The following is a 17,110-nucleotide window of genomic DNA, read 5'->3' as shown; positions in this document are numbered from 1 at the left end:
ATATTTCTCCAGACCAGCTCTTTCAGACTGGCTAACCACGCTTGCTGTTCAGTAATACACTCTTTGAACATGATAACACCTAACAGTCTCTACGGTATACCCCTTAACACTACAAGGAAAACTAGACGCATATGAATCTAACGCCGGTCCTAGCAAGATCCCAGACAGTCAACAGAACCACACTAACCTCAAGTCCACTCATTTCTTTAACAAACATGTAAGTCTATGATAAGGCTATAAAGAGCTTCTTTTCAATAAAGGCCTACCTACTCAGAATTAATAACATATATTTACTCAGACATATTTTTTCAGGTAAACTACTAACCACCCATTAGTGCTAACAACTGCCACATGAAGAAAAAATCTTGTTTTTGCCTGCTCAGCATCCCTTAAGCTTTCTAGACATAAACTCTCTTTACCTTTTGGGAATGTGCCTCCTTTATCTATGAATCAGATGGTCTTATTTTTCCTACCTCAGGGATAGACCCGTGATCAAGGCTTGCCACAGTCTTAACTCTGGGCACAGAAATTAATAAAAAGATGGGCATGTGATCTAAGCAAAACCAATCCGAATCTTTTATAGGGAGTAACAGAGGTACTTGAAGGCCTTTCTCCTAGATCATACACTAACGACTATGGAAATAAGACATTACTTAAAAAATAAGCCTCCCTATGAATGAGACCAGTATGAGAAAAGCAGCGTGGACAGCATAAAGAGTGAAGACACCATCTAAGCCTCTAGATCCAACAATGCTTTAATCAAGGACCTAGGAGGTTTGGGACAATTGGAGAATTTGAATATTAGGGAAATTCTGTTCATTTTGTTAGGTGTGATCATTGTAAGGTGAATGTGCAATATTTTGAAGTTACATACTGATGTATTCAAGGTCAGTTGCCATGATGTAAATAATGTACTTTAATAAAATAGATTAAGTAAACATACTAAAATGTTAACAATTTTTTAATAAAAGAGATGGGCACGTGTGTGTTTACGGTGACTATATAACTTATCTCGATCTGAACTCTGAGAGTGAGAGGAGAGCTGTTACTGAAAGCATGAGGACAACACAAGTAAACTTGGAGAATTAGAGAGTCCCAAGTGACTTGGAACATATGGTCATTCCTGTTATTGCACAAGGTTTTTTTTCTGGGATGGAGGGGTTTCAAAACGTTTTATGATGAACAGTGAAGACAAAAACAACAACAACAAACAACTTTCTGCAATAACTAGCTTGCATTTGGTTTTTGCCACCTGCAACTGAAAGATTCCTGTCCTAACATACCAAAATTTAAACTTAAAACACCATTTTATCTTCTAAGATGTTTAAGAAATATTATAAAACAAATTTCAGCTTTATATTCTCCTGAGTAATAAGATTCTTTAAAAAGAAAATGACAAATTTTTAAAAATGCAAATTATTTTTATGAATTACCCTGGACTTTAATTCAAGTTCTCTAGTTGTTTTATAACTGAGTCTGAAGTTTGTAAAAATATAGAGTTTTTGTTGTTTTTAATATGAACTCTAATGTGACCTTTATTCAGTTACTTCTCTTTTTTTGAGCCTTGGCTTATTCCTCTGTACAAGTGAATTAATATACATAAAACACTTTGAAAAGTCCCTTACATATAGTAAATGTGTTCCTAACATTGATAAATAGTACTTTTATTAGCCATTATTAACTATTTTTTAAAAGGAGGAGGCTACAAATACTATTTAAGAGGTTCAGAATTTTAGGCACAAGGAATATTTTAAAGAACTTCAGATTCAGATTTGATAGAACTTCTTGCTGGTTACTTATTTATCTTTCAACTCAATGATCACCATTTTCTCTAATGCTAGGAATGGGATCCTAAAATTGTATTTTCTATCTCAACAGGATGTTGCTATATTCTGTGAAATTCTGCCATGAAAAACATTAGAAAGGGGGAGAGGGAAGCCACTTTATTCCTCTCTTTTTCCTTCTTTTTTCCTGGCTTTGTCTCTCAAAGGGCCATGTCCCTTCCATGGCCTCAGCTCTGATATCATCTTCTTCCTGTTGTTCCTCCTTGAGTAAAGGGTTAGAAGACATAAGGAGACATTCACTTCTCTGTTATACTTTTTGATCACTTAATAAAATCCTGTGACCTAGACAGTACTATTGAAGATTTCTGCTAGACAGTACTTCTAAAGATTACTCTAAGAGATCAACTAAGACAAAATGTTACTTATCAGGCAGAAGTAGTTCCAAGGCAAGGCTTCATATACTGGCCAAGTAGAACTCCAGGGACAGTCATCAGGAATGTGAAATTTCTAAAGTTCAATTCTTAGATCTATCAATCTGTGGATTTAGTGGCTGGTATTAGGCATTGGGAGTGGAAAGACAAGTATAACATAGTCTATGTGTTCCCTGTCCCTCCTCAGTTTAGAGAAGAAGAAAGACATATAAAGAAACAAAACACCTATAATGAGCTAAACTGTGCACCCACCCTAATAATTTATATGTTGAAGCCTTAACTCCACAATGTGATATTTACAGACAGGACCTATAAGGATGTAATAAGAGGCTGAATGAAGTCATAGGGTGGGACCTTAATCCAGTAGGACTGATGCACTTGTAAGAAGAAGAGATAGCAGGGATCTCTCTCCATTCAGGCACAGAAGCAAGGCCCTGTGAGGATGCAGTGAGAAGGTAGCCATGGACAAGTCAAGAAGAGAAGCCTCCTCACAAAGACCCCAACCCTCATGGTACCTGTCTTGGACTTCCGGCCTCCAGAACTGTAAGAAAATAAATTTCTGATGTTTAAGCCACCCAGTCAGTGGTATTTTGTTATGGTGCCTGAGTAGACTAGTAAAATACTTATGATAAATGATAAATGCTGCCATACTCACAGGAAAGACACGTAACTAAACTGAAAGATTCTGAAAAGATTCTTAAAGGTGATTTCTGATGCCTGATCTAACTTTGAGAGAGCAAACAGAAGTTAAACGAGGGCCTGACCAGGTTGTGGCACGTGGATAAAACAGTTGGCCTGGGACGCTGAGGTCCCAGGTACAAAACCCCAAGATCGCTGGCTTGAGCACAAGCTTATCTGGCTTAAATGTGGGCTCACCAGCTGGAGCATGGGGTCACCGGCTTGAGTGTGGGATCACAGACATGACCGCACGGTCGCTGGCTTGAAGCCCAAGGTCATTGGCTTGAGAAAGGGGTCTCTGGCTCAGCAGGAGACACCCCCCACCCCGGTCAAGGCACATATGAGAAAGCAATCAGTGAACAACTAAGGCGCTACAACAAAGAACTGATGCTTCTCATCTCTCTACCTTTCTGTGTCTATCTGTCCGTTTCTCTCTCTCATTTAAAAAAAAAAAAAAGACAGGCGTAGAATGTATATGTGGGGGGTGCATTCTGAAGAGATTTTCTAATTCTAAAAAATTTCTCTCAATTTGTATTTTTCTCTAGTCATCCACAGATTCAAATTTTCAAAAAATTATATTGAAAAATAACTTGTTTTCTCAAATGTTTCAAATATCAAACCAATGTATCTTATTAAATGAAATACAATAAATATTTATCTTCATATTCAGTAGTGCTACATGTTTTTTAAAAAGCCTTGGTAAATCCTAAAAATACAACATCCTGAAAGTTAAAAGCAAAATGCATTTCTATCATTTAATTGTACCTTGAAGAAGATAAAGGACAAGAAGCCAGAAAAAGATGACTTTTGATGTTACTTGTAACCACCACCGGAAGAAAAAGGGAAAAAATACAACTCGAACAATTCCCTTTCTAGTCAGAGAAGTCCAAGGACTTTCAGGTTTTGCCTTAGCAAATGCAGACCCTGAGAAAAGTGAAAAAATGAGAGAGTACATTTATTAGTCTTTAATTTCTTTAGAGAAAAAATTGCAACATTTTAAAAATACAAAATGTGTAATTTATTTTGTACTATGTTATGAGTAAGAAATGTCCAATTTGGGGTAGGAGATACTTTAAAAAACATTCTTTATGCTATTTAACTCAGGCACTTCAAAAAACATTAACTGAAATAACAGAAGAATTTTATACAGTATAAGACAATATTCAAATATTAGTTTGAGTTAGGAATTTTAAATTACCATTTAACCCCTGAGACAAATATGTCAACTATAATTTAAAAATAAAAATTTAGAAATGTTTCCACTTTAATTGTTATAACCAAGCCTTACAGTTTGCTAAGCAAACACAAGCTACTTTTCCTTTGTACCTACTTCTTGGAATGATCTTTAGTAGAAGGAAAGACTAGTCAATGGTATTTAAATGCTTCTATTCTCCATTTTTTATACTATCCCTGCCTTAATTTAGACTCATTTTACTTACACTTCTACAAACATATATATCTAACCCATTTGAAACTGTATTTCATGGTCAATTTCTAATTGCATTAAGCATTTCTTTATCCAAGGCTCACCTCTTACAAGATCAACATCTATGAGGTCCGGTTTCACATGCGCTGTTTTCTTTGGTTTATTCCTTAAACCCTATAATATATTAAAAGTAGTATTGGTGAGAATGTAGATCTTAAACATCATCATCAAAAGAAAAAAATTTTTGTAATTGTGTATGGGGACAAATGTTAACTAGACTTATTGTAGTGATCATTTCTCAATATATACAAATACCGAATTATTATGTTGTACACATGAAACTAATATAATGTTATGTCATTTATACCTTAATAAAAATGTAGTATTGGAATTATATGTATTCAGAAGAGCAGAAAAAAAATCATCTTCTAAAGATGTCAATAACAATGTATGTAACAAATGACACCTGTTTATAATTAAAGTAAAATTCTGAAACAAAGACTTTTGCCACCAATCAAGTTGGATGTACAGCCTGAGGTAGTCCAAGAGATTGTGTTGGCCCCAGATTATCATAGGAGTGCTGAGGCTGGCTGGGGTAGCAGTGACTTTGAATGCCCTTCAATGTGTGAGGCTGGGGGCATTGCTGCAGAAAGCAGTGGACAGCAGAGCTGAGGACAGACAGGGATGCAGACTTCTCAGCAGATGCCAGCATGTAGGGGTGTTATCAGCTGAGACCTGAGAGGATGATGCATATCTCTGGGTTGCCACTCTGTTCACATGCGTAACCAGACCTCAATGCCACCTAATCACCTCAGAACTTACACGCCATGCCCAGTAGGTGGAAGAGGAGAAAGCAGGGATCACTAACCGAATTAGTTTAAACTTGGAATTATTAAACACTAAGATTAAGTTTCTGCCATCGGTGTACAGAAATGGGAGTAAGGGTGGAGGATCCAAATTACTGAGATAACTATGAAAAAAATAAATTACACTTTGTAACTCAAGTCTAGTATGTTAAGAATTAGAAGAGCTTAGGCTAAACTACTCAGGAGCCAAGTGCTAAAAGATGACACAGTGTTTAGACGATTTATTATTCATTCGACTAACCAAGTAACTACTCAATGCTTTGTTTGATCCTAATCTAAGTAACTAACAATGATCACCTAAAGTAAAAATTTGATTAAATACTGTTGACATCTAAAAGCAGAGGACATTTGAGCTCAAAATTAACTGAGATGTTTAAACCAAAAATGTTCCCTAAAATCCAGATGCAATTAACACTTAAACCCCTACAACAAGTCTGTCCATCTGAAGTTACAAATGACCCAGAGATAGAAAGATATGAAAACAAAAGAAAGGAACTGGGTTAAGGATATATCCATAAAATTTTATACACAATTGATCTTCATATTCACAGATTCTATGTTTGCAAACTCACCTACTCATTAAAATGTATTTGTATCCCCAAATCAACACTCCTGTGCTTTTGTAGTCATTTGCAGATATGTACAGAGTGACTCTGACAAAAAATTTGAGCCACCCAATATGCACATGCCCAGCTGAGGTCAAACAAGGCAATGCTCTGCCTTCATGTTTCAGCTCTCAATATTTTCATTAAGTGTCCTTTTCACAGTCTATTTAGTACTGTATATATATGAGATATATTTGCATTGTGAGGGCTTTTGTTGGTAATTTTGTTGTTTAAAATGGTCCCAAGCATAGTGCTGAAGTGCTATCTAGTGCTTCTAAGTGCAAAAAGGCTGCGATGTGCCTCTGAGAAAATGTGTGTTAGATAATCTCTATTCAGGCATAGTTATAGTGTGTTGGCCATAAAATCAATGAAACCAACAATACATATAAAACAAGGGGTTTTTCAATAGAAACATGCATAAAATAAGGTTATGTACTGACCAGCTGACGAAAAGGTTGAGGCTTGCAGGAACCTAACTCTGTATTTCTCCTAGGAGCAAGTTAGTATTCACTAATTCATTGTTCATGGTGACTTTACAGACAATAATCACTGTGAATAATGAGAAGCAACTGTATCTGTACTTCATTTCCCATTTTAATGTTACAACAGAGTGGCTGACAAACTATAAATCATTCCTGATATTTTTTAAATTGGAAATATAATTCTAACAATACATACATTTAACAAAATTTCATTAATAGAGCACTATTTAGATTTAGTATGACGTTATTATGATTTAACCTTTATTAGTGTCAATAAATTGAAAACAGATGAGGTGTTGTAGAACTGTGTATCTGAAACCTATATAATTTTGTTAACTAGTGTCAGCCCAATTCACTAAAAAAATAAATAAATAACTTGAAAATAACCTTATAGGCAATGTTTTAGGACAAATCTAAACTTAATTTACTACTGTATACCTAAAGTTTTTATCAAGATTGTTTTAAAAACTTTGTCCTTGTAAGAGAAGCAGTAAATTATCTTGATTTATACAATTATGTTGTTTTCTATCGTTCATTGTACTTAAACTTTTTATATGTAATTTCCTCTTTTATATATATTTTTTATTTAAAAATTTATTTTATTATTTATTCACTTTAGAGAGGGGGAGGGAGAGAGACAGAGAGAAGTGGGGGAGGAGCAGGAGGCATGAACTCCCATATGTGCCTTGACCAGGTAAGACCCAGGGTTTTGAACCGGCGATCTCACCATTCCAGGTCGACGCTTCATCCACTGCGCTATCACAGGTCAGGCCTCCTCTTTATATCTCATTAAAGTATTTGAGTTACATTGTAGAGTCAAAATATAATTACCAGTTTTGATAAAACTGCCCCTTCAAGGTAATCTATCAGAATATTTCGAGGGTTTAAAAAAAAATTGATAAATTTTCTAACATTAATTATTTTGTTGACAAAAATAAAAGATATTAACACCAAGATGTAAGCATTTGTAAAATCTTATTTTAATTAAGTATATATTTTAAGCTGTAAAATTTTTAATTGGTTTAGAGTACACCACATTCATAAAAAATAGCATAGCTTTCAGTACTAACTATAATTATGGACTCTTAAAATTTTTAAGTGGTGAAAATAAACTTTTGGTGGCGAACATACTATAATGTATATAAATACTGAATTATGTTGTACACCTTGTATAACATTATTAACCAATATTATCTCAATAAAAGAAAATATGGCCCTGGCCAGTTGGCTCAGCAGTAGAGTGTCAGCCCGGCATGTGGATGTCCTGGGATTGATTCCTGGTCAGAGCACACAGGAGAAATGACCATCTGCTTCTCCACCACACCTCCTCTCCCTTCTCTCTCACTATCTCTCTCTTCCCCTCCAGCAGCCATGGCTCAGTTGGAGCAAGTTGGCCCCAAGTGCTGAGGATGACTCCATGGCCTTGGCCTCAGGCGCTAAAATAGCTCAGTTGCCAAGCAACAGGGGTAACTGCCCCAGATGGGCAGAACATCGCCCCACAGGGGGCTTGCCGAGTGAATCCTACTCCAGTGGCATGCAGGCATCTGTCTCTCTGCCTCCCTGTTTCTCACTTAAGAAGAAAAATAAAATACATACAACAAAAAAAAAGTTTAAGTGAACACACAAAAAATGAAATTAAGTTTAAAAAAAAATTTTAAAAATTACTAATTTAATTAGAAACAATCAAGTACTACTAATACTATTCATCTCCAAAAATTCAAATAATATATTCTCTAATAAATATACATTTAAATCCATACAGTACATTCCTACAGGACAATGACACAAATAGTATGAAGTTTTGAATTAAAAAAAAATTATAGGCCCTAGCCACTTGGCTCAGCAGTAGAGTGCCGGCCTAGCATGTGGAAATCCTGGGTTTGACTCCTGGTCAGGGCACACAGAAGTGTCCATCTCCTTCTCTACCCTTTGCCCTTTTTTCTCTCTCTCTCACCCCCTTCCACAGCTATGGCTCGAATGGTCCGAGCAATTTGGCCCCGGGTGCTGAGGATGGCTCCATGGCCTCACCTCAAGCACTGAAATAGCTCCATTCAGAGCAATGAAGCAGCGGTCTCAGATTGTTAGAGCATCACCCCCTAGTGGGCTTGCCGAGTGGACCCCTGTCCGGGCGTATGCGGGAGTCTGCCTCTCTGCCTCTCACTTAATAAAAATTAAAAAGAAAAAGTATAAGTACACAGATAATGTTGAGGTATGAAAGCTTAAAAGGACTGTTTATGTTTAGAAAATACTTCTGTTAAATGATCCAGACCTCCATGCATGGAACTGCTATAACATTTAAACTCCATTAAAGAATGTAATCATCAGTTTTATAATACTTTTTGGAAATCCTGTTTGGTTTCCTCCATTCCATTTTTCCTCTATAAAGACTTTATTTTTTTATTTTAATTAATTAATTTGGGGGGGAGAGACAGGGAGAGAGAGACAAGAACATCAAGCTGCTCCTGTCTGTGCCCTGACTGGGGAATCGAATCAGCAACTTCCGTGCTCTGGGAGGATGCTCCAAACAACCAAGCTATCTGACCAGGGCTTAATTTTTATTGAGACAGAAGAAAGGAAGCATTCATTTATTGTTCCACTCAGTCATGCAGTCTTTGACTGCTTCTTGGGTGTTCCCTGACTGGGCATGGAACCTGCAACCTTGTCATTTTGGGAGGATGCTCTTAACCGACTGAACTAACCAGCTAGGGCCCTATAAAATAACTCAGTTCTTTTTGCTGAAACTTTAAAATTCTATTAGGTACTGCCCTGGCCGGTTGGCTCAGCGGTAGAGCGTCGGCCTAGCGTGTGGAGGACCCGGGTTCGATTCCCGGCCAGGGCACACAGGAGAAGCGCCCATTTGCTTCTCCACCCCTCCGCCGCGCTTTCCTCTCTGTCTCTCTCTTCCCCTCCCGCAGCCAAGGCTCCATTGGAGCAAAAATGGCCCGGCGCTGGGGATGGCTCTGTGGCCTCTGCCTCAGGCGCTAGAGTGGCTCTGGTTGCAACATGGCGACCCCCAGGATGGGCAGAGCATCGCTCCCTGGTGGGCAGAGCGTCGCCCCTGGTGGGCGTGCCGGGTGGATCCCGGTCGGGCGCATGCGGGAGTCTGTCAGACTGTCTCTCCCTGTTTCCAGCTTCAGAAAAATGAAAAAAAAAAATAAAAAAAAAATTCTATTAGGTACTAAACCAAGGGGAAATTCCACATTTAATATTATATTTGAGTCAGGGTGATCAGAAAATAAAAGCTTTTCATTATAATGTTTTAAAAAAATAAGTTTGCAACTAACAAAAGACTTAACGCTTTACCAATATAAACTCCGGGCTTTTAATTAAAAAAAGCAAACATTTTCAAGAAAAATAATGTCATGGCTTTCTTTGATTTTTTTAGCTGTTGCTCACTGCTTTGACATATGAGCAAAAAATCAACAACATAGATGGATAAACTCAGTGCATTTGGTATCCATGTCATATTCTCTATGCCATGGGTACAGTGTTTTTGTTTCTTTAAACCAAATATTAACAGTAATATACCAGTTATGCACTTGTCCACCTTTCTTAGAATAAATACAGAATTATCCTAAAGTATAAAGAATATGCCTCCACTAGAAGGTTTAGTAAGAATGGTTTTAGCCTGACTAGGCGGTGGCACAGTATATAAAGCGTCGGACTGGGACGCAGAGGACCCAGGTTTGAAACCCCAAGGTCACTGACTTGAGCACGGGCTCACCAGCTTGAGAGTGGGGTTGCTGGCTTGAGCATGGGATCACAGACATGATGCCATGGTTGCTGGCTTTAGCCCAATGTTGCTGGCTTGAGCAAGAGGTCACTTGCTCTGCTGCAGCCCCCCCCATCCCGCTCCCCAGTCAAGGCACGTATGAGAAAGCAATCAATGAACAAATAAGGTGTCACAAAGAAGAATTGATGCTTCTCATCTCTCCCTTCCTGTCTCTCTGTTCCAAAAAAAAAGATGGTTTTAGGCTTGTCAACACAGTGAATAACAAGAGTAAGCTTTAATACTATTTAATACTACTTTAATTATTTACTATATATTATAAAGTGTTATTTTTAAAAGCAGACATATTTCAGAAACAAGTTCAGGTCTTAGCCTTCCTTAAATTCATCTTGTCAGCTCAGTAAGAAACTAATATAACCCTTCCTTATGCTAACTAACCTCTATTTAGGAATTAAAATAATTCTTTTAAAAATAAGAAAATTGGCTCTGGCCAGTTAGCTCAGTGGTAGTCTCAACTGGGCGTGTGGAAGTCCCAGGTTTGATTCCGGGTCAGGGCACACAGGAGAAGCAACCATCTGCTTCTCCACCCTACACCCTATACCTCTCTTCCCCTTCCACAGCCATGGCTCAATTGATTTGAGCGCGTTGGCATGGGAACTGGGGATGGCTCAGTGTAGCCTTTGGCCTCAGGAGCTAAAAATAGCTTAGTTGCGAGCATGGGCCCCAGATGGGCAGAACATCGGCCCCAGATGGGGGTAGCCCAGTGGATCCCACTCGGAGCTTATGTGGGAGTCTATCTCTCCTCCTCTCACTTGGAAAAGAAGAATGAAAAGAATGAGGAAATTTACTCTCAATTACTTAATAGTATTCAAATGTTCACATTTCACCTTGGCATTAAAAAAAAAAAAAAAAAGAGTGCCCTGGCCAGATAGCTCAGTTGGTTGGAGCACCATTCCAAAGTACAGAGGTTACCAGTTTGACTCCTGGTCAGGGAACAGATCCATGCTTCTGTCTCTCTCTCTAAAATCAATTAAAAAAAATATTTTTAAAAAAGAGGAAATTACAGGTACTGGGTCCAGTATGAACAGCTCCTCATCTCAGGAAGTGGAAAGAGGGCCACCCCCTCCTTGGTCACACAAAGCACGTTTGTGTGGAACCAAACCATTCCTAGACGACCTGCTTCTGGGTTGGGGTTTTGTAGGTAGCAGAGCAGCTCCCTAGATGCAATTTATTGAAAGTCAGCACTCCACATAAGGGTTTGAAAATAAATAAATTTTTAGAAATGAGGAAATTACATAATTTGTGATGAGTGGCTTAAAACTAAAAAACTGTTTATATATATATTTAAGTTTTACATTTCATAAAACATCCAGGCCCTGGCCGGTTGGCTCAGCGGTAGAGCGACGGCCTGGCATGCAGGGGACCCGGGTTCGATTCCTGGCCAGGGCACATAGGAAAAGCGCCCATTTGCTTCTCCACCCCCACACCCCTCCTTCCTCTCTGTCTCTCTCTTCCCCTCCCGCAGCAAAGGCTCCATTGGAGCAAAGATGGCCCGGGCGCTGGGGATGGCTCCTTGGCCTCTGCCCCAGGCGCTAGAGTGGCTCTGGTCCCGGCAGAGCGACGCCCCGGAGGGGCAGAGCATCGCCCCCTGGTGGGCAGAGCGTAGCCCCTGGTGGGCGTGCCGGGTGGATCCCGGTCGGGCGCATGTGGGAGTCTGTCTGACTGTCTCTCCCCGTTTCCAGCTTCAGAAAAATACAAACAAACAAACAAAAACATCCAAATGTGCCTACTGATAACACAACCTCTCAGAATATTTAATATTCCCTGTCCAAGAAGTTCAAGACTGTCAAAAAGAATAAAAGATTTTAAGGCATCTTACTAGACCTCTCTGGTGCTCTTTATTTACTTGACTATTCCAACTTTTGCCTATTTCAACTCACCAGACTACTGTCTCATGGATCTCTTACTTCTGGTCTCTTCCTTCATTTACCTCTTCTCTTTCCTTTACCTACCCACTAAATACCGATGCTTCCCAATATTTCATTCTCAGTTTTCTTCTTTCATCATTCAGAGTAAATGCACTGACGCCTATAGCTATATCTACTTAATGTAGAAAATATATAAGACACATAACATATGCCCTGGCTGGTTGGCTCAGTGGTAGAGCATTGGCCTGGCATGTGGAAGTCCCGGATCAATTCCCAGCCAAGGCACACAGGAGAAGCACTTATTGGCCTCTCCACCCTTCCCCCTCTCCTTTCTCTCTATCTCTCTCTTCCCCTCCTGCAGCCAAGGCTCCATTGGAGCAAAGCTGGCCTGAGAGCTGAGGATGGCTCCATGGCCTCTGCCTCAAGGCGCTACGAATGGCTTTGGCTGCAGCATAGCAATGGCCCAGATGGGAAGAGCATGGCCCCCTGGTGGGCATGCTGGGTGGATCCCGGTTGCACGCATGCAGGAGTCTGCCTGGCTGCCACTTCTCATTTCAGAAAAATACTAAACAAACAAAAAAACCACACATACATATACTGTACACTTTACATACTGAGGACACCTAAATCTGTTACCAACATACCACCAGGATATTTCTAAAACAGAATTTTTAATCTGCTCCTGTTCTAGTATTTGCCATCACACTTAGTAAAGTTGAAAAACTAATTTTTCATCAGGTACACTTTTCTGCTTAAAATTGTCCAATGCTTCTCCTACTGTTTTCCAATCACTGGAAGGCAGTCAATCTCATGATGTGACTTCCATTTTCATTTCTAATTTTACTCCTAATCTTCCTCCTCCACGCAACTTATTACCAATCAGACTTCTTTTTTTTTTTTTTTTTGTATTTTTCTGAAGCTAGAAACCGGGAGAGACAGTCAGACAGACTCCCCCATGCGCCCGACCGGGATCCACCCGGCATGCCCACCAGGGGGTGACGCTCTGCCCACCAGGGGGCGATGCTCTGCCCCTCCAGGGCGTTGCTCTGCCGCGACCAGAGCCTCTCTAGCGCCTGAGGCAGAGGCCAAGGAGCCATCCCCAGCGCCCGGGCCATCTTTGCTCCAATGGAGCCTTTGCTGTGGGAGGGGAAGAGAGAGACAGAGAGGAAGGGGGGGGGGTGGAGAAGCAAATGGGCGCGTCTCCTGTGTGCCCTGGCCGGGAATCAAACCTGGGACTTCTACACGCCAGGCCGACGCTCTACCACTGAGCCAACCGGCCAGGGCCCAATCAGACTTCTTGAGGAGCCATGCTCCTTCTTATCTTTATGTGTATTTTCATATATTCTGAATTCTGTGTGGAATAACTTTCTCATTCTCCCTAACGTCTCTCAAACTCAGCTCGTAAGTCACACTTCCTTTGTCTTTCCTAGCCTCTGCAGGGCTGCTTCCCCTGAGCTCCCCAAAAGAGACCTATACACACTTTTCTTAACTGGATTAGTCTCGTTTACAATTATGTATCTCACCAACTAAATTATAATTTATTTATTTCATTATTTTTTTCCTATGATTTAATCTGCTATTTAACACATCGTAGGTACTTACTTAAAATCTGTTAAATGTATTAATTCCTCATGAAAATTGTTTAAAAATTAAAATTAACAAATGGCAAACAATCTTGCTCTTCATTACAGATGACTAAATTATCTAAACACTTAAGTTTTTTGGAAAGATTTTTAAGTTAACTGAATACAATAATTTTCAATCTAATGTAAACTTTTCTGTAAAAAATAAAAAATGTCAAGCAACTCAAGTAACATTCTCTGGGCCCAGATTAAATTTAGCTCGTGCAGGACCACACTTATTAGTATTACCTATGCAAATGAAAAATACAAATCTTATTACCAAGAAGGAGTGATTGCTGAGAAAAAACAAATTCAGTTAAAAATATAGTTTTCATGCTAGCAAGGTAGCCTATGAGAACAACTTATCAGCGTAAGTACATATTCAAAGAAGAAACTATCAACTACAAAAACATTTTAATTAATGTTTTATTTTCCTATATTCTTTTTTAAAGTGACCAAATTTTCAACACCTCTATTTGCATCCAAGTCATTCTGTTAGTAGCACAGAAAAGCAGATCTCAATTAAAAAGAGCAACATTTGCAGAGGATCACTCAGGCAGGAAAAGTCCTGAAACACTTACCAGTCTAATAAACTGTACAGAACAATGACAGCATCAAAAGGGAGGAAAAGCAAACTAGAAGTATAAGGTGACAAGTGAAAGGGGAAAAGAGCTGACAAAAAATAATCATTAAAAATTAAATTTTAAAAGAACAGAAATATGCTAAAAGCAAATAGAAAGTCAGAAGACACAGAACTATGCCATCTTAAGAGCTTACTTCTTTATTTAAAAGTTTGGATTGAGTAATATTACTTTATACCTTAAAAGTATATGGAAAGATATATAAAATATGGTTAATAATCAATTTATAGAACTATATTTCAGAGTATACAAAATGAACAAATTACCTTGATTTCCCTTTGTTCAACAGATTTTTCCCATATTTGTTGATCATATGCTCCAATCTATAAAAATAAATAAAACATAACACTACATTAAAGTATCACTGTGTGTACCCACCCTATAGGTATAACTCTGCATTACAAGCAACTCAGCATTCACTTAGCGCAGAGTAGCTTCAGCTCTGTCCTAGATTTCTGTGACCATTTCAGTGGTTCTCAAAATGTAGTTTCGGGACCAGCACTTTTAGTATCACATCGGAACTCATTATAAATGGAAGCTCTCTTCCAAGAAACATATAATCTTCCAAAACTAAATCAAGAAGAAACAGAAAATCTGAACAGAATGATTACAACTAATGAAACTGAAGCAGTAATCAAAAACTCCCAAAAATCAAATGTCCTAGACTGGATGGCTTTACGGTAAATATTACCAAAAATTCAAAGAACTAGCACTTATCCTTCTCAAACTATTCCAAAAAATTCAAGAGGAGCAGGACTCTCAAGCTCATTTTACAAGGCCTAACTCCAAAACCTGTTAAAGATACTATAAAGAAGAAAATTATATGTCAATATACCTAATGCAAAAACCCTGAACAAAAAATTAGCAACTAGCCTGAACTGTGGTGGTGCAGTGGATAAAGTGTTGACCTGGAATACTGAGGTCGCCGGTTCGAAACCCTGGGCTTGTCCAGTCAAGGCACATATGGGAGTTGATGCTTCCTGCTCCTCCCCCTCCTCTCTCTCCCCCCTTCTCTAACATGAATAAATAAAATCTTTAAAAAAATAAAAAGAGGCTTAAAAAAATTAGCAACTAGATCCAGCAATATATTAAAAAGGTCATATAACAGCCCTGACTGGTGGCTCAGTGGATAGTGTTGAACCAGTGGGCCAAAGGTTGTGGGTTTGACTCACGGTCAGAGCACATACAAGAAGCAACAAGTGTACAAATAAATAGAACTAAGAGAAACAACAAACTGATGCTCCTCATTTTCTCTCTCTACCTTCTCTCCCTTTTCTCTCCTCTCCTCTCTTTTTCAAATCAACAGGAAAAAAAAAAAAGATCATATGCCATGATTAAGTGAAATTTATTCCTGAGATAATAGGCTGATAAAAATTCTCCAAGTCAATTAACCTGATATACCACATAAATAAAACAAAGGATAAAAATTATATGATCATCATCTCTCTCCCTTCCTGTCTGTCTGTCCCTATCTGTCCCTTTCTGACTCTGTCTCAGTAAAAAAAAATTATATGATCATATCAACAGATGCAGAAAAAGCATTTGACAAAATCCAGCATCCATTTATAATAAAAACTCTCAGCCAAGTAGGAATAAAGGAAACACACATCCTCAACATAATAAAGGCCATATATGACAAACCCACAGCTAACATAATACTCAATAGGGAAAAACTACAAGCATTTCCCTTAAGATTAGGAACACCATAGAGATGTCCACTTTCACCACTCTTATTTAACATAGTACTGAAAGTCCTACCCATAGCAACCAGAAAAGAAGAAAAAATAAAAGGCATCCAAATTAGAAAAGAAGAAGTAAAACTGTCATTATTTGCAGATGACATGATACTGTATATAGACAGAGAATCCTAAAGATTCCACTAAAAAACTATTAGAACTGATAAATGAATTCAGTAATGCAGCACAATATAAAATATCCAGAAATCAGTTGTATTTTTACGTATCAATAATGAACTACCACAAAAAAGAAACTATGAAAACAATCCCACCTATAATTGCATCAAAATAAAATAAAATAAAATACCTAGGAATAAATTTAACCAAGGAGGTAAAAACCCTGTATTCAGAAAGTTACAAGACTTGAAAAAATAATCAAAGGATATACTAATAGATAGAAGCATATACCTTTGCTCATGAACATTAAGAACATCATTAAAATGTCCATACTAAGCAAAGAAATCTACAAACTCAACATAATTCCTATCAAAATACCAATGGCATATTTCACAGAACTTGACCAAATAATTCAAAATTTTGTGTGGAAACACAGAAGACTCCAAATAGCAATAGAAAACTTGAAAAAGAAGAACAAGCCTGACCAGGTAATGGCGCAGTGGATAGAATACTGGCCTGGGATGCAGAGGACCCAAGTTCAAAACCCTGAGGTTGCTGGCTTAAGTGCAGGCTCACAGACAAGACCCCAAGGTCGCTGGCTTGAGCAAGAGTCACTGGCTTAGCTGGAGTCCCCTGGTCAAGGCACATATGAGAAAGCAATCAATGAACAGCTATGGTGCTACAGCGAAGAATGGATACTTCTCATCTCTCTCCCTTCTTGCCTGCTGTCCCTCTCTCTATATATTAAGACTTAAATGTTAGACTCGAAACCATAAAAATCCTAGAATAAAATACATATAGGCAGTAAAAATAAAGGAACAAATTGTAAGAATCACTCTACCTGATATTAAACTATACTACATTACCATAGTAATCAAAACAGCATGTTAATGGCATAAAAACAGACACATAGATCAATGTAACATAGTTGAGAGCCCAGAAATAAACACATCTTTACAGTCAGTTAATATTTGACAAAGGACAAGAATATACAACAGGGTAAACGCAGTTTATTCAATAAACAGTGTTGGAGAAAATTGAACAAATATAATTACATGCAAAAA

General features: G+C 38.3%; 1 protein-coding gene across 2 annotated transcripts in view; it reads right to left on the bottom strand.

Moving 5' to 3' along the window:
• Positions 1-17,110, bottom strand: part of PHTF2 (putative homeodomain transcription factor 2) — a 179,897-nt gene that overhangs the window by 61,473 nt on the left and 101,314 nt on the right. The window contains exons 3-6 of one of the 2 annotated variants that reach the window (XM_066354457.1): positions 14,460-14,516; positions 14,134-14,145; positions 4,424-4,493; positions 3,659-3,817 (exon numbers count right to left, since the gene is read on the bottom strand). In XM_066354457.1, the coding sequence (XP_066210554.1) occupies positions 3,659-3,817; positions 4,424-4,493; positions 14,134-14,145; positions 14,460-14,516 (298 nt within the window). The remainder of the gene's footprint in view (positions 1-3,658; positions 3,818-4,423; positions 4,494-14,133; positions 14,146-14,459; positions 14,517-17,110) is intronic. The other variant, XM_066354458.1, reaches the window with a different exon arrangement.

The sequence above is a fragment of the Saccopteryx leptura genome, chromosome 12 (genome assembly GCF_036850995.1).
Source record: "Saccopteryx leptura isolate mSacLep1 chromosome 12, mSacLep1_pri_phased_curated, whole genome shotgun sequence".
NCBI lineage: Eukaryota > Metazoa > Chordata > Mammalia > Chiroptera > Emballonuridae > Saccopteryx > Saccopteryx leptura.
The sequence above is the reverse complement of the archived record's forward strand: the minus strand, read 5'-3'. Positions and strand labels throughout refer to the sequence as shown.